This window comes from Marmota marmota, unplaced genomic scaffold, assembly GCF_001458135.2.
Source record: "Marmota marmota marmota unplaced genomic scaffold, marMar, whole genome shotgun sequence".
Taxonomy (NCBI): Eukaryota; Metazoa; Chordata; class Mammalia; order Rodentia; family Sciuridae; genus Marmota; species Marmota marmota.
In genome coordinates this window covers 5,938,020-5,960,825 of record NW_025999853.1, presented here as the reverse complement: position 1 = coordinate 5,960,825, position 22,806 = coordinate 5,938,020, and the positions used below count along the sequence as shown (strand labels likewise).

The 22,806-nt window shown below is 42.7% G+C and overlaps 1 protein-coding gene across 4 annotated transcripts in view; it reads left to right on the top strand.

The window, feature by feature from the left end:
- Rfx4 (regulatory factor X4) overlaps positions 1-22,806 on the top strand; it is a 159,078-nt gene that overhangs the window by 5,709 nt on the left and 130,563 nt on the right. For 3 of the 4 annotated variants that reach the window (XM_048802632.1, XM_048802628.1, XM_015482810.2), the window contains exon 2: positions 19,119-19,205. The exons of the other annotated variant lie outside the window; for it this stretch is intronic. In XM_048802632.1, coding sequence (XP_048658589.1) covers positions 19,119-19,205 — 87 coding nt within the window. The remainder of the gene's footprint in view (positions 1-19,118; positions 19,206-22,806) is intronic. 4 annotated transcript variants of the gene reach the window in all.

Sequence of the window (22,806 nt, the reverse complement as noted above, 5' to 3'; positions counted from 1 at the left end):
GACCTTGTCCTCCCAAGCACTCTTTAAGGGAGGCATTATTGTGAGCACAGTGATTCTTTTCTTCCATCCCCAAAATCTGAAGACTGTGATTCTAATCCAGGTTGGTATGTGTTTGCCGTGGTATCTTTGCCAAAAAGGCTAAGAAGGTATAAAAGGATGACATCACAAACTGGAATGCGGGGCAGTCAGAGCTCGACTCCCACAGGCCCTGGAGAGCCCACCCTACATGTTCTACAGGTCACTTGAGACACTCTTCAGTTGCCCTTACAGGGGTCCCCAGGCTCTGCTGGATGGGAAAGGTGGGAGAAATCTCTAATGCTGTTTTCACCCTTGCACTCTATTTTAAATACTTGCAATTTTATTAAGATTTGGGAAAGAGAAAATGAATTCAAAGACAGATTATTTGGAGGTATCAGGTAAATATAAAAAAGAAAAAAAAGAATACCATGGATTTTATTCAATCCTGCCAACAAGTACCTGTTTAGTGGCAGGCCCTGAGGATGAACAAGGCCTCAGTATCTGCTGTCAAAGACATCAGAATGTATTTGATGAGAAGGTGAAAGTGATGAACTCTCTCAGGGGCATAAAAATAAGTTTCTCCTGGAATCCAGACACGGGTGCTCTCTCTAAATGTAATACCTAGCAGTGCTCTCTCTACACTGAGTACCTAGCGAGTACCTTACTGGGCTTTGTTCACACATTAGCCGTTTAAGCTTAACTACAAGTCTGTCATCCATTTTTAGGGTAAAAGAGGGCCTAGAACTTGGCTGAGATCACAATTTGTACATAGCAGAGCTAGACAGGAGACCAGACTGGGGAAAGCCCTCTCACCTCCCCCAGCCTTCTTCATCTGGACTCTGGCTAGGACTCTGGCCTTGGGTGGATTTGAATCCCCCTTGGTGAGGAGGGAAGTGTGTGGATGGGAATGGAGAATCACAGAGCATTTCCTTTGGGTCCATGTGAGCTCCTTGGGACTCCTGAAGGAGTCACATGCTGATTCTGCATCTGAAGGGCCTTTTAGGTGACCAGATGGAGATGCAGTATATCACAGCAGCTGAATATGGACTTTGAACACAGAAAAATCTTGACTGGCTTGCTTGCTTCCAGAAAACTATGTGCTTCCACACTGGGTTTAACAAAAATGCTGTCTATGATCCTCTAGAGCATAATGTGAGATAAACAAATACAAAAATGTAGCATTTCAGTGAGTGATGATCACTAAGAAGGATAAACCTACCTGGAGAAATGAAGACAAAGTAGGGCAATGGGAAGTGTGCTACCTTTCCCAGGGCAGTGCTGCCACATGAAGCTTCTGGTTTGGAAGCTTAACATTTCCTTGTGGAACTGATATAACCATATGATAGAGCTGTAGACAGCATGGAATGTGAACGTGGGAACAGAGAACATATATTCCAAATTTGCCATATTAAATTTGCTAAGCAATTTAATTTAAATATGCCACCAGTGCAATGCTCACAATAGCCCTGTAAAAGGGAAAACCAGCAGAGTCAGAGCCAGAAGCTGGCAAGCCCGGTGAGTTTCTGAGCTCCAGAAGCTGGATTAACAAGACATACAGTAGCTTCCTCTTTTTTTTTTTAAATACTTTTTTTAGTTTTAGGTGGACACAATATCTTTATTTTTATGTGGTGCTGAGGATTGAACTCAGTGCCTCATGTGTGCTAGGTGAGCGCTCTACCACTTGAGCCACAACCCCAGCCCCCCCCCAGTAGCTTCCTCTTATCCACAGTTTTGCTACCCACACCGGGGTCAACCATGGTCTGAAAATAGTAAGTGGAAAATTCCAGAAATAACGAATTAATAACTTTTAAATAACTTTTATCATAGTGTACTATGGTTGTTGTGTTTTATTATTAATCATTGCTATTCATTTCTTATTGTGCCTAATTTGTAAATCAAACATTTTCATTAAGTATGTGGGTACAGGAAGAAACATAGTACATTACTTGTGGTTTCAGGCATCCCCTGGGCACTTTGGTACATTTACCAGTGAATTAGGGGCAGGAGGACTAGGTTCCTTCATCACATGGGACACGAGGTCAATTTTATTTTGTGTATCTAATTTTCCCGAGGCAGAATGCAAGTAAGAAATTTTAACTTTTCACTTACATTTTAAAAGTTAATGTTATTAGATGTATGTTATGGTACTTTATTATCTAACCCATTTTATGCAATGAGGCTCTATTTAAGAGGAAAGGACAGATGAGAGGGGCTGGGAAATAGCAGAACCAGGATTTGAGTAGATGACCCACTGTCCAGCTTGTCTGGTTCTGTCTGAGACCCTCTCTCTATGTCACAAGGCTATCCTCGCTCTTCTTTTTTGTTTTATGAGGGAGAGGGTGTTGGTGGAAGGGGTGAACAATTAAGTGTATATAATCTTAGCAAAAGCACACAGGACTTGTAACTTTCTCCCTAAATGGATAGTCCTTGAAAGGATGGAGACCAATTTTTAAATTATTGTTGACAAAAATAAGGACATAAGTAAAGCATGTGTATAATTTTTCCCTTTTAAAAATGTTTTAAATTTATGCTTTTATTAGTATATTTCACGTGTACATAATTATGGGCTCATTTTGACATATTGGTGGATGCATATGACATAATTTGCTCCATTTCAATCTCCAGTACTGCCCCTTCCCTCCCCTCAAACATCTATGTCTTTCTTTTTTTTCTAAGAATTTCTTTTTCAGTTGTAGAGGGACACAATACTTTTATTTTGTTTATTTATTTATTTTATGTGAGGCTGAGGATCAAACCCAGTGCCTCACACATGCTAGGCTAGTGCTCTACCACAGAGCCACAAACTCAGCTCCTAGCCTCCATATCTTTACTAAAAATATGAAATGTACTTTTGTCTTCTATGGGATTCATTTCTAGTGAAGTTGAGATTGGCTTCATCTCTGAGAGTGTCAAGGCTCCTCTGATACTTGCATGCAGACACATACCTCAGGAAGAATAATCCAATAAAGCAGAAGCCATTAAGTAATATGACAATATGTGTAGCCTTTAGGTAATTTAACAACAAATTACACCTAAAAGTGATTCTCAGACGCATGTTAAATGACTTCAGGTGCATGTAGTGTGACTTTGTGAGAACATGAGTTTTGTAGATATGAGACAAACCAGGGTTTAAATCCCAGCTCAGGGGCTGGGATTGTGGCGCAGCGGTAGAGCGCTCGCCTAGCATGCACAGGGCCCTGGGTTAGATCCTTAGCACCACATAAAAATAAATGAATGGAATAAAGGTATTTTAAAAAATCCCATCTCAGTTACCATCTAGCTGGGTGATCCACAGCAAATTACACAACTTCTCTAAGCTTCGGTTTGCTTCTTGGTGAACCTGCCCTCTCTCTCCCAGGGTTGTTCAGAAAATGCAACAAGATTATGCATATTGAGTGTTTAACGTAGTATCTGACTTATTTAATATTATTATTAATTTTAAAAAATCACCAAGCTCTCTTATTCCCAATTTTAGGTGTCTAGAGAGGGAAAGAGGATAAAATCCTGGGAGAAAAAAAAAGTTAGACCATTTCAGCCTACCTAGACATTTTATGTACTGCGTAGGCATAGCCTTCATTTTTGCTTTTGTTTGTTGTTTGCAGTGCTGAAGACAGAACCCAGGGCCTCACACACTGCCAGTTCTACTACTGAGCTATACCCTTCAACCCCAGCTTCTGTTTTCATGTCCACAGAAATTCTTTTGGAAAGGGTTTAGACCAAAGGATTAACTTCATTTTCATTTTTCTACCTTTTCCACGAAGAAGCACCTTCTCTGTTCCTGTTTGCTATGATTTCACCCTTGTGCTTTCTGGTCTGTGCAAGGAATGGAAAGCATGTCATTGTGGAGGCGGCACCTGCTGGCTTGAATTGAGATCCCGGGAGAGAGATCTGTGGAGTGTCAGAGAACACAGGTTGCACATCCCAGCTGGAGGCCCCTTGAGGGTCCTGATGCCCTCCCAGTTCTGGGACAGGATAGCCCACATTCCTCACTCCCTCATCCTCCCTGCCTCCTCCCTCTCACACTTGCAGGCATTGCTGTTTTAAAGACTGAATCATTGTAACTTGGTTTTCAGGAAGTGACAAATTCAGTTCCAAATGAGTCATCTGACACTCATTTTAGCAGGATCAGGATGCAGAGAAAGAGTTAGTTCTTTTGCCCTTCTTGTATACACATATATTATTTTAATGTGAGGGCAAACTCTCCATTTATTCTGTTTCAGTCCTTATCATTTGATTTTTACTACTCTGTGGTTTTTCAATTCTTAAAATGTGTGTGTGTGGGGAGATATCACGAAAAGGAGAAAGAATAATGAAATGCAGGCGTTATGCTTCCATTTGAACTTGCTCCAAATTTAGGTAACTAGGGCCAGATTGACCTATGCCAGGAGATTCCTGTTGTGTGGAATCTGATCCTCAGAGTAGGAACATTTTAAAATATGTATATAGTTTATTCTTTGGGGGTTGGTTAATCCTCAGGAAAGCCTAAAAAGCATAATCTGCCTCTGTGAACCTGGACAGGTTGGGTTTATGTGGTTGTAGTTGTTTGGTTTAAATCTTAAAGGACAAGCTTTTTGGGAAAAGCTGCAACCCAGTGAAGGATAGTAGCGCCTCACATCCTGTCTGCTTCCTGAAGTTGTGCTAAAGGTCATCATTGTGTAGATGCAGCCTAAGTGAGATTGCTGAATGTAGCCAATTTTTATTTAATAGGAATGAAGAATTACCACTTCATAAACACTGATGCCCTGAATCCATCATGTAGGAGAAATTCGAGATCAGTTGACACCAGTGACCTACTCTTGAGTTAGATTTGAACAGGGTCATTTGAATAATCTAAAGAGTGATTAGTGACTGCTCATAACACCACCACAAATGCATTTTGTGAAGAAAACTATGTTAGTGCTTTAGTTTTGAATCTCGAAGCTTCTGTAAAATCATTGTAAATAATATTTAGACTTTGAAAGAGGGAAATGTTTCTTGCAATGTTACAGTTATAGAATTTACAAATTTTAAAAATGAGCACAAATGACTTCTGAGTTTTACATTATCTTTTTTTTATTAGTCCAAAAGTGGAATGTTCATACAAGTTTATTTATTCTTTGTGTACTGAATCTCAATGCTCACAAGTAAGCCAACTTTCCATTGAAGTTATTAGGATTTTATAAAGTTCCAGAAATGGGCCCATGGCATAAACTCAAACGTATTTATGATAGAACTGATGGAGTACTTAACCTTTTTCCCAAGTTTTCTTTGTGGTGTTTGATTCCACTGTTGGTGACAATCTAGGGTCAGGGAAGAGTCAGGGTGCCTGCAAAAAATTCTTTGTTCTACCAAAAAGAAAATCAATGAATTCATGCCGTCCTTATATGACTGCTAGATGGGCCGAATTTTCTGTTTTTAGGAGTTTTATTTCTTTTATAAGACGACTCCCTTTTGAAACCCAAAATAGTTTCTTGGTAAAGAGTCTTTGACAACATAGAAAATAAAGATGTCTGACTGAGAAAGTGCTGAGAGTTTACAAGGAAGAAAGATTCCAGAGGGCTTGGAAACTTCAGTTATAACATTAAAGGTTTTAAGCATCAGAGAGATTTCTAAAGCATTGAGCAGTTGTTGTGAGAGGGACTTCTCCATGAACTATTTTTTACTTTCAACTGGGTAGGCAGAGTTTGTGAGGTTGCTGTGGTCTGGGGAGGAGACCTTTTCAGAATTGCCAGGCTTTTTAGAAAAAAAAAAAACAGTTTTTCTTGTAATCAAGGCTCGGTTTTAAAGTTTGAAAACTTTGATGTGATTAGGAGAATGAATGATTTCTCTGCTTTGTTGGGGGTTCCTCTGGGTGCCCAGGCTGCTGGGCATTCTCAGCTTTGGCCCAGAGGGTGCAGGGGGTGGGGAGGGCTGTGGCCTGGGCTCTGAGCTCTGAGCACCATGCACAGCACCTGCAGTCATGGACCTTTCACAGGGGTCCAAGAACCTAAAAGAGGATTCCCTATGGATCCTGTGTTCAGTGTTTTTTTTTTTTTTTTTGAGAGGGATTTCCAGAAAAGAAATGAAAATACTGATGCTATACAATTGAATATCAATATCTAGGGTTACAGAGATATTTTCGGAGAAGAAATGAATGAGAGGAGGAGGCAAGGGAGGGAAGCATGGAAGGAAGGAGGGAGGGAGAGAGGAGGCAGGCACAGAGAGGAATGGGAGGATGGGAGTCAAGAAGGAAACTGTACTGAAGTCATTTTGGTAATTGACAGTCGTTTTGGTAGAGTGGCTTGAGTTATTTTCAAAATTATTAGTTTCTTTTTTGTCCTAGTGAATCCCTTTTTGAAATTGGGTAGCATGTTAATAAAACTTTTTTTTTTTCCAGGCACTGTACTGACCAAGACTTATGCACATAAACTCATTCAATTGTCCTGTTGAACCTATGCTACTATGATTCCCATTTTACAGATGTGAAAATTGAGATTCAGGGAGCCTAGCTAACATGTCCAGTCCAAACCCCTGGTGTCAACTCAGGATTTGAACAGGGATTGCGGTGATTCCAAAGCCAGGTGTCTCTTCACTCCTGAAACCTGAAGCTAGAATGAAGCCCTTAGGTGTGTACGTTCTCACTCACGTCCTTGGTACGCAGTGTTCAGGGGAGTGTTTGACGCTGTGTTCAGCTCATGCTGAGGTTCTTTGGAGTATACTATCATAGGTGCCTGTGGGCAACTGGCTGCCGCAGGCACTACAATGTCACTTTGGAGCAGGCAACTGACTGAGGGACCTCAGTGCAACTTCCTGGGGACGAGTCTTGGTGCCATGTGTGCCTTTCATCTCAAATCTTTCTTAGAGCTTCTGAATTCAAACCGGCACCACTGCTGGGCTGGTGTCTCCCTGCCTGCCAGCTGCCTTGGCAAATTTGACATCTTACGTCATCTAGGGATTCATCCCTATTTATTTAGACAAGATATCCCTTGGAATAGGTTCCACATGAAAATGTTGCTGTTAAAATAAAAGAATCTTCCATTTGCACAGCATGTTATAGTGTGAAATCACAGAGAATCGTTAATGGTGCCGGCTCTGTCATTTGGCAGCTTGGTGAGATTGGCTTTGCCCTGGAGTGGATGTTCAAGTGCAGCAAATTATACAACCTCTCTGAGCCTCAGTTTGCTTCTCAGTTAAGTGGGGCTATTCAAGGACCCACTTTATGGGGGATTGTGAAGATTCAATGAAGTGATTCTGAAAGGGACCAGCACAGGACTTGGCATGTTGAAAAGCTTATTAATAAATAGAAGGTGCTTTCAGTACCACTTGCTTCTCCTCTGGTGGCTTCCAAGATCCCTCCACCACACACACAGGAGAACAACACAGAAGAAAATAAAATTTTATATAGTTTATTTTTCAACTGTGTTCAGTCTTTAAGATTATACCTCATAAACCCGTGACTTGGCATAATCATTCATTCCCATTTTACACCTGCTGAAACTGAGGCTCAGAGCAGTTTGGTCACTTATATTGGTTCACACAGTGAGTTTCCAAACTGAGATTTGTTACGACACCAAAGTTGATGCTGCCTTGTTTAAATCTGGCTGTGCACATCAATTAAAAGCACACAGTCATAAGGAAGGGACTGGTGGTGTCCCCTCAACAGAGTTCCAACTGTTCTACTTTTGCCTAACGCCCACTTACCCATGCAGGCATCTTCTCCTTCTCATTTGATGTGTTTACTTGAAACTTCTCCCCTTGTTTTTCAAGTTCTCTCCTTGTCTTTGTCATCTGTACTGAGCCCAGTGCATCTGCGAGGGTGTCTGGCATGTAATCGGTGCCTGATGGATATTTTCTTAACTTATAAGTCAATCCATCTTTAATATCACAAAGGTGCTGCATCTCTTTGCCTGCCTTCTAGGAAGGCCGGCTCAAGGCCCCATGGGAACAGGCACTGGGAAAACGAACTATGGATGAAATGGCCCTCTTTTGAGCTCCTACTGTGTGCCTGGCAGGAGGTCGATGCCATCAGTTCATTTCTTTCCCTCCCGTTCGGTCCTTTCCTGCTCTCCTTATTGATCTGCTGTTCTGTGCCACACTCGGTCCTAAGTGTGGGGAATAGCAGGTGAGTGAGGTACAATCTGTTCTTAAGGAGCTTATATGATTCCTTCTAATCCTCATAATAACCTGGCAGGGTTATTATGGCTTTTAATAGGAAGGAAATTGGGGCCTGTGAGGTTAAGTAATTTTCTTAGGGTGGCAGGGCTTACTTAGCCTGGTGGAGGGGAAGATTAGAATTAGTGTTTGTTTTTCTGGCCTCCAAGGCCATGTTCTTTTCACTGCACTGAGAGATCCAAAATCAAACAGGAAAAATAACAAGAAGGGACTAAAGGGGGATCCTCAGGGGTGGCTGTGAGGTAAAGATCAGGAAGCTACGTTCTTCACATGCCCTGTTCATTTCCTTCTCACACAAACTCCAGGAGGTGTTGCTGATCCCACCTGCATTTTGCAGATGAGGAAACTGTTGCTTACACAAAGTCACAGAGGGAGGAAGTCAGACATGAACCCAGAAGTTTGGCTGCCCAGTCCATGCTTTTAACTACTATGCTGCCACTGGAAGGAAAGAAGAAATACGTTCCTCAGGTATAAATGTGTACCTGGGAATTATTACAGGGTTCCGTGTACCTAGAATTTGCTTTGTTCCAGGAACTAGGCAAAGTGCTCGCTCTGTATTTGTTCCGTTTAATCTCATAGTTGACAAGATAGAGAGTAATTATCAACATCCTTGCTGTGCATTAAGGGCTGCTGAGGTTTAGAGATGTTCCTTTGCCTCAAGTCATTCCACTAGGAAGTGACAAGACTAGAATTCAGACCATGTGTCTGTAGCTGGTCACTAGACCCACCTGCTTATTTTCCTTCTCCTGGCTGATTCTTGGGAAATGACTCAAATAAGAGAAAGAACAGAAAAGAAAAAAGAAACACACTGTGCCCGGGTTGTTCATTAAAGCATTACTGAAAATAGGAACTGAAAATAGGAATTTGGTGGAAGACTGGGCATCTATCCCACAGTGACGGACATGAAGACTGAATTAGCCGGAGAGATCTAGTCAGTGGAATGTCAAGAGGAAAGAGAAATGGCATGTTTGCTGGGTTACAGTGACACACAGGGTGAATATGAGACTGGGTGCATGTGAGACTGCTGAGCAAGACAGATAAAGGGAAATCCTCTCTGGGTTAGAGGGGTGGCACTGTGGGACAAATATGTTTGCCTTTTCAATATTTCAAAATGTGACTTCTGTGACACGTGAACACATGAGAGAAAAAAGCATTTTGCCTAAAAGAATGATATGGTGGCGATTTATCTCAAAAGTTCAGGCTAGGTTGAAGTCTGTTTGGGTCCTGAAGCCAGGAGTGCCTGATTCCTATGGTTTCGGGGGAATCCACATTCCCCCAACAGAGCAGGTGAGAAGACACCTGGAAGAGTTCAAAACAAAACAAAACAAAAAATTTCCCCTGAAATTAGAAAAAGACATGATGTCAAGAAGGAGTTGTGCTGAGCAAGTAGGGTTGGCCCCAATAATTCAGATTTTTATGCATTTTAACAATATTGCAATAATAGAAATGTTTGCTGATGTAGATAGTAGCAGTTTTGCTCTCCCCAAAAGTCCAGAGGAAATGAAAATTTGTAGAATGTGGATGTGCAGGAAGGTACACCAGCTCCGATGTTCTCGAGCATATTTTCAGAGCTGACATCTGCTTTTACATGGAATCTTTCTTCAACAGGAGATGGCACTGAACACCTTAGGTTTACTTTTCTTTCATCTCGAGAGATTTTTGGTAAGTTTAGGATCTGTGAAGAAATGTCACTGGTGTATCCTTGGAAAGAGTTACTTCTTAATTCTTGTCCATCACAAATAGTGACCCCTTAATTAGTCTCTCGGCCCGCTTTAGAATTTTATTTACTGAGTTTTCCTTATTGAGCTCCCGCTGTGTGTTTTGTCTCACGTTAGGCACAGCTCGGTATTCACGTATGTGTGAAGGACTGTGGACATGACGGTACAGGTTAATGGTTTGGTTCCAGCCAGATCCAAATCCTGGCTCAGCAGCACACCAGCTGTGTGGTCTTAGGCAGGGCATGGTTATGGTGCTGGTGTTGGTGAAGGTGGATGGCACATTCCAGGGGAACATTCTTAGTGTCACTTTGGGTTTACCTGTGGCAGGCTGTGCTAGAGACCCCAGCTGATGAGGAAGAGACAAGGGATTGGCTGGCGAGGGTGTGGTTACTCCTCATCCAGGCCTCCCTGATTTCTCATTGCATCTGTCCAATCTGGGGCCTCTAAAATTTAATCCAACTATTGTAGTGGCCTACAGAGGAAGACCCTGGAGTCTCTGGGACAACCCTGGTTTACACATGTGGTCCTGGCAAAATTATTAATAATGCTGCTTTTCAAGTTCAAAAGTGTCCAGATTTGGATAAGTAACATAGTCCCCCGACTCCATGGCCTCTGGTTCCTCTAAGTCTGTATTTAGCAGCACCAGATAGAGCTGCTCAGAGTTGCTTTGCTTTTCCATACTCTACTGAAAAACGTGAAAGGTTCCCAACCAACTAGTGAGGGAAGTCCAGACTCAACGCAGCACTGAGTGCAGAGGTCAGGCGTGTATGACCATCTGCCCCCTGGCATCTCAGCACTCCACAGGACAGTCTCCATAAACGTCTTAAAATGAAATCTGAATGAATGTGGGTCTTGCTCTCGGCTGCTTGCCAGTTTCTTGAAAACACCCTTCTTTCACCTGCCTTGGAGCTTTGCACATGCTGTGCTTCCTGCCAGGAACACTCTTCCTCCCTCTTTACCTGGTTCATGACTGCTCGTGATTAGCTGACAATTTAATGGAACTTCCTCCAAGAAGATTCCTGACTCGCAGATTTCGTCGGAACTCCTTTTGCTCTCTCCCATGGCACTCTGGGTCATTCTGTCTCTATTTGAGTGATTGTTTGTAGCTGAGTCCTGTGTTAAACTCCAGCCTTTCATGAAGACAGAGTTGTGTCTGGCCAGGCAGACTGTGCGGCAGTGTCCAGCCTGTGGGACTCTGTAAATATCCACAGGTAGCTGAAGAGTAGTTAGTGGGTCCAGTGAATGTAAGTCCCCTAGGAGGCCACCCCTTCTGAGCCAGTGCCATCTGGGTCACCTGTTTAAAGTCCTTCAATAGCTTCTTAACACACTTGGAATAAATATGAAGTTCTTATGATGGCCAAGGCCCTACCCATTTTGGGCCCTTTCTGATATTCTGGCCTGTTTACACACACACACACACATACACACACACACTGCCACACTGGTCTTCCAGCTTCTCCTCACACCCTCCAAAGCCCATTCCTGCCTCAGGCCTTTGAACTCCAATATCACCTCCCCACAGAGGCCTTCCGTGTGTCCACTGCTTAAAACAGCACCCCCCTCTCTCTGTCCCTCTGCACAGCTTTACTCTGTTCATATCACTTACTGGTTTCTGAAGCCATCTTGCTTGCTTGCTTGTCTCCACCACAGAGGATAAGCTCCCTGCGAACAGGGACCTCATTGGCCTTGTTCATCACTAGATCCTGAGAGCCTTGCTAACAGTAGGCACAAAATCAATGTTTGGTGAGCAAGGGAAGGAGTGAAAGCAGGGGCAGGGTGGGGTTGCCCCTTTGGAGGCTGGGCAGGGCCCCTTCCTGGAACCCAGCGGCCCCTGGGGCAGGGCCGGTGGCGTTGCCATGGAAACCTGCTCACCAGAGGGGGCCCCCTGGAGAGGCCACAGCTGCTGCCTCCTGGGGCCCAGACTCTTCCCTGGTTCCTGTGTGTGGCCCAGGAGAGAGAGGAAAAGAGGCTGGGCGAGAATGATCAAGAGGAAAGCACGCCCTGGTGCTGGAGGTGACAGGAGCAGGCCACGAAGGCGTGGCTCCACTGGTAATGGCCAGGGACGGGAGGGACCTGGGGCCAGGCCCTCCTTGGTAGCTCCCAGTGTGGCCTGTCAACTCTCATGGAGAGTTTCTAAAGCTGCAGTTTCCTAAAATAGGCCCCAGCACAGTGCCCGGAAAGACTGTTGATAGAGGGAGTCTGAATAACACCTTCTATTAAAAACCCAGCGGCACTTTGTAAGTCAGGTGGCGTTTTCCTTAGGTGTTGCATAAGACCTCCCTGTTCCTGCAGTTCCTGGAGAACAAAGCTCAGTGAGTTCGCCCCCTCTCTGCTCACAGCCTGGCCCTCCCAGCTGCCTGCGGGGCCCTGGCCTGCTGGGGCCCTGGCCTGCTGGGCATGGCCTCTGCAAGCTGCCCCCAAGGGCTTTCCCCACCTGTCTCCCACCACTCCTTGGGTCACGGGTCGGTGAACTCTTCCCCTTTCCCAGAACCCACCAGGCCTTTTACAGCTTTGAGCCTTTGTCTGTGACACAGCCCTCTTGCCTGAAATGCCCTGCTTTCCTCCTCGTTCAGGCAGGTGGTGAATCCTTAAAGGACCGGCTGAGATGCTGCCTGGTCTGGAGGCTCAGCTCCCTAAGCCCCGTGGCACCTTAGATGACACCTGGCACTCCCGCTTCCTGGCGGGCTCCGGAGGCAGAGCGCCCTAGGGAGAGAAGGCCAGGCTGACCCGGCTCAGGCACCAGCTAGCCGAGAGACTCTACCTAACTTCTCTGGGTCTCTGCAGTTCAGAGTTAAAAAAATTCTCCGTTTCAGTCACTCTGAGGAGTAGAGCTGAGGCATGTAGATCTGAGCAACAGCATAGGGAGGACACTCAATGTCAATGTCACTGAATGCTAGAAATCACCATCACACATCGGTCCCCACCCTCCAACAGCAAACTGCTGGTAGATGGAGATCACGCCTTCCTCATTTTTTTATGGCCCATAAAGCCAGACCCTCTAAGGTCTCACCTGTATTATTTCAGTCAATCTCTGGAGAGATTTGGTAGGGTCAGGAACCATCCCAGTGTTATAAGATAATAAGTGGCAGGCTGGGGTTTGCAAATCTAGTTGTTCTGAATCCAAACCTCCACACACTTCCAAGCCTGTCTCTGTCTTCTCTTCATCGTGTCCTAACTTTATCCCCTTAGTCACTCACCTGGCCATACACACAGGCTGGCAGGATTCAGCCTCCGGCCTTGGCCCCCGGGCAGCCCTCTCTGGATCACTGAAGGCTTTACTCCCTCACCAGACTCAGTCTCTGCCCAAATCCTGTTTCTTCTCAGAGACCTTTCCGGTGGGGGAATCTCCCTGTCTCATTCTCTGTTCCTTATCTGTCATTCTTTGTTCTTTTATCGTACTTTGATTTTCTTTATCACAGTCATCAATACCAGCTACGTGTCTGACACACTTCTACACTCTTGGGGACAAGGTACTGAACAAGACAGCATTGTTAGAATTTGCTTTTTAAGGGTGATATTATGATTTAGATGTGGTATCCCCAAAGCTCATGTGTGAGATAATGCAAAAAGGTTTGGAGGAGAAATGATTGGGTTACAGCCTTAACATAATCAGTGAATTGATTCCTGGTGTGATTAACTGAGTGCCGATTTGAGGGGCAGGTGGGGTATGGCTGGAAGAAGTGGTTCACTGGGGGACGTAGCTATGGGGTATATATTTGTATTCGTTGAGCAGAGTCTCTCTCTGCTTTCTGATCACCACATGAGTCACTTCCTGTGCCATACTCTTCCGCCATGATGGAGCTGGCCAAAGTGGACTGAGACCTCTGAAACCGTGAGCTCCTAAATAAACTTTTTCTTCTTTACAGTTGTTCTGGTTAGGTCTTTAGGTCACAACAGTGAAACAGCTGACTAAAACAGGTGGGGAAAGTAAATGATAACAAATAAACAAGATAGTTTTAGTTCTTGAGACCCTGGCCCACTGCAGTAAAATATTGGCTTCCTGTTGAATACTTAGCCATCTCTTCTGTTAGAACTTTCATGGAATACGGTTGCTAATTATTTGCAAAATGAACGAATAGATGGGTAGATGACATAAGAGACCCCTGTGAATGTGCTCTGTAAGCTTCAAGGATTACCTGGCTTTTGATAATCATCTTAATGGGCTCCACCTGCCAGATCAATGCTAGTTGGTGAAGCTCCGCTGAGCCTGGGGCTGTGTTGGACATGCCAGGTCCTAGATGTGGCCAGGTCCTAGATGTGACCACTTCCTAGTTGTTCTTTGCTGCTACAGAGGGAACAATGTCCCAGAAATCCAATCACCTAGATGGCTCTACACAACCTCATTCTACAAAACAGCAAAAATCATTTCAAATTAGGGTTTCCAAGTCTTTGATCCAAAGTGAGAGGTAAAGGTCTAAGGAGTGTGGGGTAACCTGCTTGTGAAGAGAAAATCACAGGCATGACCTGGATCCTTCTGCCTCTCAAGAGCCAGGTGAGTCAGGAGGAAGGCTCTTCTCAGCTCAGGAGCCCAAGCTCACAGCCATCAGTCAATCTTTTGGGGTATTTAGAACAAGCTTTGTTCTTATTAAAAGGTCAGATGGGTTTTGTGGCTCCATACTGAGGCAATTGGAACCGGAAGTGATCAGAGTGTGAACTGAGTGCTCATTCTTTGTCCCATGTGGTTCCCAGAACACAGTGTCAGTCCACAGCTTTGGTCATGGCCGCCTTGCTTTAGAACTTTCACTTCTTGATGAAGTTTCCTGTCTATCAATAGAGATATTAAGACATAATACTTTTGTGAGTCTTAACTCAGATCACATATGTGAAAATGTACCACCTGGCACAACCATAGAAACTTAATAATGGTTTTGGAAAAAAGTAATGTATTTAACAATACATATTTATTGTGCAGTGGTTTTGGGGCCAAGCACAGGACAAGAGACTGGGTTCAAGATGGAGAACAGAAATGAGGGGGTCCTGCCCCATGAACTCACAGTAGCATCTGCCTTGTTCTCTAGTTGGTAACCAGAGGGTAGAAGTCAGTCTTGTTTAAGTTTTTATCGCCCACAGAAGTTTTATCTTCTCCTGTCTAGAAGGCACAAAATAAATGTTGAATTTTTCTTTTTTTAAACATCTTGATGTGTTGTACTTTTTCATACCATATGTGTTAAAAAATAGGAAATTATACAGCTATGTATAATTTAAGGTATAATCTTCATTTTTAGACATTGTGTGCATCACTAATGTGACATTTATTGAGGCCAGGCTATAGGAAACCTTTATATCAGGTATTAAAGGAGAGTCAAAAGCAGAATCAAATGGGCTCCATTCTTCAGATGGTTAAGTTCTCAACCGAAGTGCCTGCCACTTCTGACAAAGACTGACGAGGAAGTATGTAAACGCAATTAACGCAAAGTCTAATGCAGAAGTAGAGTTTAACAAAAGCGCTAAGACAGGAAGACTGTGATGTAGGCTGCGACACTGGCCACTGTGTTCTGGTCTATGTGGGACACAGAGGAGAAGAGAGCTTACTTCCCATTGGAGTGAGCATTGTGGTTTGGACCTGCATTGGGTGTTGGTCCTGCCTCTTACTACCTTGGTGATTCTAGACAAGTCTGGACAAGTCTAATCTAACCTCTCTGAGCCTTAAAGTCTTTAAATTTCTAAAAGGTGCCCATTAATAGCACCTACCTCATAGGGTTCTAATGAGGATCCATCTGATGGTATGTATGATGTATTTGCACACTGTCTGGGCCTCTGTTAGCATATGGTGGCCTTTATCATTATTAAATCACATAATCTACAAATAAATGAGGTAGATGAACACAGGGCTTTATTAAAAATTCAATGTATATGTCATTCTGGTTGAATAATTCTTGACCTCTGTGTAATTTAAATTCATTGTTAAATACAGTTTTAAAACACATAAAATTTACTTCAATGTATCTAAATAGAGGCCTTACAGTCATAGGGGGATACTTAACTACAGTCCCTGCTGAGGACCCCGCTAGGGAAGAAGATAAGTGTCAATATACCTGTGGATCCGAAGCCTGGGGCCTGTTTGGATATATCAGAGTGTCACATCCGCACAATCTGGAATGCAAAACCCTTGAAGGCATGAGAACCAGGTTCAGAACTACACGGCATTGCTCCAACACCATCTGGACCCCCAGAGTCTATTCTGGGCTGTATTTTCACATGGACATGACTAACTAGAAAGGGTCCAGAAAGAGTGAATCAGAGGGCAAAGGAGTGAGGATAGTTTCTTTTAAGAAAGAGCTGAAACAAGTGGGTACTTCACTCAGAAAAATGGAGGCCTGAGGGTTGTCTTTCCACATCTGTCTGCCGTGTGCCAGTGAGACCAAACTTATTTTAGGTTGCCCTCAGAGCAGAGTGGGTGGCAGCACAGCTGCAGAAATAGGCCCAGGGGCATGAGAGACCTGCGCGAGTGCAGTGGGTAGTGAAAAGGGTTACTCATTGAGATGTCTCCTCTTTTTCTCATGATACTTGCCCTGCTGCCCCTCCTTGTATGGTTGCTCTTATTCCTCTCCAGTGCTGGGGTTGGGTAGGAGGCAGGAGAGGCTCATCCATCTGGACAGTTTTTACTTGATTTGAGCCCCTGTGGATCAGCGATCATTCTCTTGGCCCATTTGGTGTTTAGAGCCAGCTCCTCTCCGGAATGTTCCCATGAGTTCTTCAGGCATGTCCCACCAATCACTGGGGATTCTCACCCCAAGAACGGGTCCTTCTAAGTACTCTGATGCAAATAGGCCTGATACTGGTACAGGCAGGTGGGTGAGAGGGTGTTTCTTTCCCTTCATTTTTATTTCTTGTATAAAGGGGTCAGGGGGTGTTATGTGAGAGTGTGTGTGTGCCCACATGCACTTGAGAATAACTGGGGATGTGCACCTCTCTGGGAAGACCAGGGACTGACCTAGAACCAGAGATGTTGCTTTAGTGGTGGTTCAGGCGAGGTAGGAGCTGCAAACTTCAGTAATTGCCATTCAAAATCCACCATGGCTGTTGCCAGGGAAATGGGCCAGGCCTGGAAGGGTGAGAAGATCTGAGAGGAGACGTTCTGGAAAGTCCTGGAAAGGATTCTGGAGATGTGTAATCAGAGTGCTTTGGGATATGATGTGATGACAAACGCCCACCTCGCACATCCCAGCTTTGCAAACATTACAAGCTGCGTGTTTCTACATTGTTCACTTGGCATCTGGAAGGGCAGTGTGTTAATGTTTTCAACTTCCCTGCTCCTCAATATTTCCTCGGAAATACCAGATTTCCATATCCTCTTAACAAGCTGGCTCTTCTTCCTCCCCTTGGATATCTACCCCCTACTTATTTATGGTTTTGGAAGGAACTTTTACAAGAACAGTTTGTTGGAACATGAAATACAAAACAACAAAAACCAACGTTTCTCCCTGCTGTTTGCATTTGCTTTCATCTCTACAGAGCAAACTCATCATCCTGGCTTCTTTTTACAGGTTGTAACCTGAGGTTTTAACCAAGGGTCTTTTCCATAGTTCTTTGAACTATGAAAAGTCATACTACTTAGTCCTTCTAGGCCTCAGTTGCTTTCTAGCAAACAGAGAGATTAAAATTCTTGCTTCCAAAATTGTTGTGAGGCAATAATATGTAGAAGGGACCTGGCATGTTAAAATGGGTGTTCGATATCCAGATGCGGTGGTGCATACCTGTAATCCCAGTGGCTTGGGAGGCTGAGGCAAGAGGATCCCAAGTTCAAGGTCAGCTTCAGCAGCTTAGTGAGGTCCTAAGCAACTTAGCAAGACCCTGTCTTAAAATAAAAAACAAAAAGGGATGGGGACATGCATGGCTCAGTGGTTAAGTACCCTTGGGTTCAATTCCTGGTTCCAAAAATAAAATAAAATAAAATTTAAAAATTAAAAAAAAATGAAATAGATGTTCAATAAATGCCAGCTCCCCAAAAGGAATAGGAGACTGCTCTTTCCAAAAGCACATGGTCAGAGCTATACTTCAATCCTGCCATAATGCCACATATGGATTCCTAAGAACCACCAGTATGCAAAATTGCACAATAAAAATCATTTTACTAGAAAAACAAGCTTAAGGGTACAATGCTCAAGAACTTTGTCAGTGACACATTAAAAAGATAAGTATAATAAAAACTGCAGTACAGTTGTGCACATGTTAAATAAGAAGTTCACCAGTACAGTAACTATGGTACTTCACCTTGGAAAAGACCTGAAGATTGCCTTTGTAGTGGATGTTGAAGGGGTTGCAGTTTGTGAGTCACTGTGAAGTGGTAGAAGGGAGACAGGTGTGGCTTATAACGTGGTGAATGAAGTGGCCGGGAAACGTTTGCAATGTGAGAGTTTTGCACATTCCCGTGGGGCTCAGTTCAGCTAGGTGCAGTTTTCTGTATTACCTAATGTTATTGATGAAAGAAACTGAGCTTGAGGAAGTACAAAGTTTGCGCTGTGCTCAAATTGTTCCCTAATACATCATTTCATTAGAACACATCAGTGTTTTCAAAACAAGCAAATGACTATATTTAGCTGATGTTGAATGAATGATCAAATGAATGAATGAATAGTGGGCAGTCTAGAAAATGGAATAAACATCAAGCTACACATGAAAAATACGTAGTAGCTTTTGAAATTGAACAGAAACCCATAGTCCTTTGGGTTTTAAAAGTGCAACATAGCCACTCTAGTGCTTTTGATTTTTCCTCCTATTATGGACTCCAATTTGTGCTTGGAAGAGCCCCTTTGGAGTCACTGGACAAAAGAAGGTCACCGCTGGGTTCCCTGCCCTCCTCCTCTTCTGCCAGATTCCCCAGGGTTTTGTTTGCTTTCCATTCATTTTCATTTGAAGAAAAAGTTCTCCTAATATACAAGTTTGCAAACCACCACCAATGATTCAGTTGGCAAAATTTTGTTTTACAAACTACTTCTCAGGAATGTATCTTTACCAAGAATGATGATCCTCAGTTGGTAATATTGGGCTATGCATACTCCAGAATCAGTAGAATTTGACCAAGATATACTCCAGTGGGCTCCAAACAGCCATATTGCCTCCATACTACTCCGCCATCTCAGCCGTGGTGCACAGGAGCCGCACCAAAGTCGACTTCCTGTCTGGGCAGATGCCTGTGAAGGTTGATGATTGTGTACAGCTAATGCATTTATGATGTTCCTGTCTTCTGCCAAACACAGCAATTCTGTGATTTCTCTTTTTTTTTGTTTTGTTTTTGTTTGTTTTTTTTAGAGAGCTGGATTGAAAGATGTCTCAATGAAAGTGAAAACAAACGTTATTCCAGCCACACATCTCTGGGGAATGTTTCTAACGATGAAAGTAAGTGCTTGAAACTCATTCCTCCATGACATCCCAGACATGGCTAGTGTCCTGACGGGAGGACAGAGCCTCTAGGTGGCTAGGCTGGGGTGAGCCACCTGCAACAGGACATTCTCCAACAGTTTATGAAATACCCCAGCCCTCCCTGTGATAGTCCACACAAGGGAGTGGCATTCAGTGAGGTGGACATGGAAATCAAGGCCACAGCAAAAACTTGGTGTTTACAGACTCATCTCCTGCAGTGGATTTGCTGGCCTCTGTCCCCAAAGACCTGTTAGAGTGATGCTCCAGTTGGGCAAATGTGGACCTCAGATGGGAAAAGCCATCTTCTGTCCACCGTTGATATGGGTCTAAAGTAGCTGTATGGTAGGTTTGTTGTTATAGAATCACAAATGTTCTTGCTATTGGAAAGTTAAAAAAAAAAAAATTCTGAACCTGCACTAGAGACCTGGAGTTAAGTGCAAGATGTAAATTCCCACATTACACCTTTCCCTGTGCTGTGACAGCCTGGGGCTTCTGGGTGGCCTGTATTTAAGAGCAGAAGACCAGCTGGGATTTGTATTTGCATCTTCTGCACCAAAAACAAAAGTGTGTGGGAAGCTTATTATAAATGTCATTTCCAGGAGATGGGAAGTGTCTATCGGCCTTGGTTGGTGAAGCACCTGGTCTCGGCCCCGCTTTTCTCAGTGCACAAGGCTGGGACCACCCACCCACAGTCCCGGGGATGTCAGCTCAGCTCCCTGACAGCTTCCTTGCAGCCCTGTCATTCCATCGTCACCATTTTGCTTTCTTTTATAAAACGGAGATGAGTTGAACATAAATCTTTTGTGAATGGCTTGATGAATTTTCTTTTGCATATCCACCTGTATAATCACTATCCAGGGAAAAATCAGGAATATTCCCAGCCCCAAGAGGCTTCCATGTCTCCTCCTTGTCAGTAACTGATGTGCTGACTTTTAACACTGGTTTTACTTATTTCGGAAACTTCACATACATGGAATCATGGACTCTGTGTTCTTCTGTGTGTGGCTCTTTTCACTTCACACTTTGTGAGATTCATCTATGTGGCCATACATTGCCATCGTTCTTCCCATTGCCCCATAGTATTCCACCATATGACTATGCCACAATTTACATTTGCATTTAAATGTTAACAGATTCTTCAGTTGTCTCAAGGGTTTGGTTATTAAGAATAAAGATCTTTGGGCATTCTGTTTTTATTTTTTTATTTTGGTAAGATGTATAGCAAAATTTAGCATTTTAATCTTTTTAAGGGTACACTCAGTGACATTGAGTATATTCATCTTGGGGCTGGGGAGGAAGCTCAGTGGTAGAGCACTTGCCTAGGGTGCATGGGGCACTGGGTTCAATTCCCAGTATGATGCATGCACATAAAAATTACCTGGTTATACAACCATCAATGCCACTACCCATCTCCAGAGCATTTGTCAACTTCCCAAACTAAAAACTCCATCCTGATTAAATAGTCCCTATTCTTCCCTTCCCCGACTCTCTGGCAACTGCTATTCGATGTTCTGCATCTGTGAGTTTGACTAAGTATCTCATATAAATGGAATCATACAGTATTTGTCATTTTATGACTGGCTTATTTTATTTAGCGTTATGCCTTCAAGGTTAATCTGTGTTGTAGCATGTGTCACGATGTCTTTCCTTTTTAAGGTTGGAAATATTATAACACATGAATAATACATCATTCCTTTACCTGTTCATTTGTTGGTGGATATTTATTTTTCTACCTTTTGGTCATTATGAATAATGATATGAAAATGGATGCACAAATAAGTGTTCAAGTCTCTGCTTTGAATTCTTTTTGGCATGTACCCAGAATTGGAATCATTAGAGTATATGGTAATTTTATTTTGAATTTTTTTGAGAAGCTGCCAATCTGTTTTCCATAGTGGCCACACCATTTTATATCCCCACTAACAGTGCTCAGAAGTTCCGATTTCTCCATAATCCTGGTCTCAGGCCAGCACTTGTTATTTTGTTTTAGTTTTTTTTTTTTTTTCTTTGTGGTTTTTTAACAACTGTCCTAGTGAGAGCAAAGTGGTTTTTTTGTTACAGATTTGATTTACATTTCTCTAAAGATTAGTATATTAAGTATCTTTCCGTGAGTCTTCTTTAGAGAAATGTCCTTTGCCCAATTTTTATCAGGCTGTTTTGTATTGTTGTTGAGTTGTAGGATTTCTTTGTATATTCTGGATGTTAATTCCTTATCAGATATGTGATTTATAAACATTTTATCTCATTCCAGGGTGGTCTTTCCTCTTTGTTGATTGTATTCTTTAATGCATAGAAACTTTTTATTTTTAAAAAATATATATATTTTTAGTTGTAGATAGGCACAGTATCTTTATTTATTTATTTATTTTTTAATGCGGTGCTGACAATCGGTGCCTCACACATGTGATGCAAGTGCTCAACCACTGAGCTACAACTCTAGCCCGAAGCTTTTTATTTTGATGTAGTTCTACCACATCAAATTATTCACATCCACTTTATGTACTTTATGTTCAGAAAAAAATTTGCCAAACTTTTTTGGTTGGTTGGTTTGTTACCTGCACTTTTGATGTCATATTCAGGAAATCACTGTCAAAAACAATGTCATAAAGCTCCTGCCTAGGTTCTTTTCTAGGAGTTTTGCAGTTTAAGGTCTCACACTTGCATCTTTGACCCATGTTGAGTTGTACCGGTGAGGTCAGGTAAGGGTCTGAGTTTAGTCTTCTGCATGTGGGTATTCAGGTGTCTCAATGCCATTTATTGAAAGACTATTCTTTACTTAGTGGTTTTGGCACCCTTGTCAAAAATCATTTGACCGTATATGTTCAGGGTTTATTTCTGGGCTTTTGTTTTATTCCATTGGTCATTGTATCTGTCTTTATGCCAGAACTACCCTGTGGCTTTGCAGCATGTTTTGAAGTGAGGAAATGTGAGGCTTCCAATGTTGTTCTTTTTCAAGAGTATATCAGCTATTCAAGGTCCCTGAAGATTCCATATGAATTTTAAAATGGATTTTTCTACTTCTGGAAAAAAACGCTATTGGGTTTTTTGATTGACTCTTTTTTCATTGAATCTATAAATGTCTTTGGGTAGACTTGACATCTTAATATTAAGTTTTCCAACCCATGAACACAGAATGTCTTTGATTTCATCAACATTTTATAGTTTCAGTATACAAGCCTTGGCTAATTTTATTCCTAAGCATTTTATTCTATTTGCAATCGTCAATGAAACTGTTTTCTAAATTTCCTTTTTTAGAGTGTTCGTAGTGTGTAGAAATGCAACTGATTTTTATGAGTTGCTTTTGTAATCTGCACCCTTTCTGAATTTATTTGTTCTAACACTTGTGTGAGAGAGAATGTGTAGAAGCTTTGGAGTTTTCTCCATGAAAAATGCATGTCATCTATGAACAAATATAATTTTATTTTTTTCCTACCAATTTGGAATCCTTTTATTTCTTTTTCTTCCTTAATTTCTCTGGCTAGTACTATGTTGAAAGCAGTAAAATCAGGCAGCTTATCTTGCTCCTGATCTTGAATGAAAAGCCTTCAGTCTTTCATCACTGAGTATGAAGTTATCT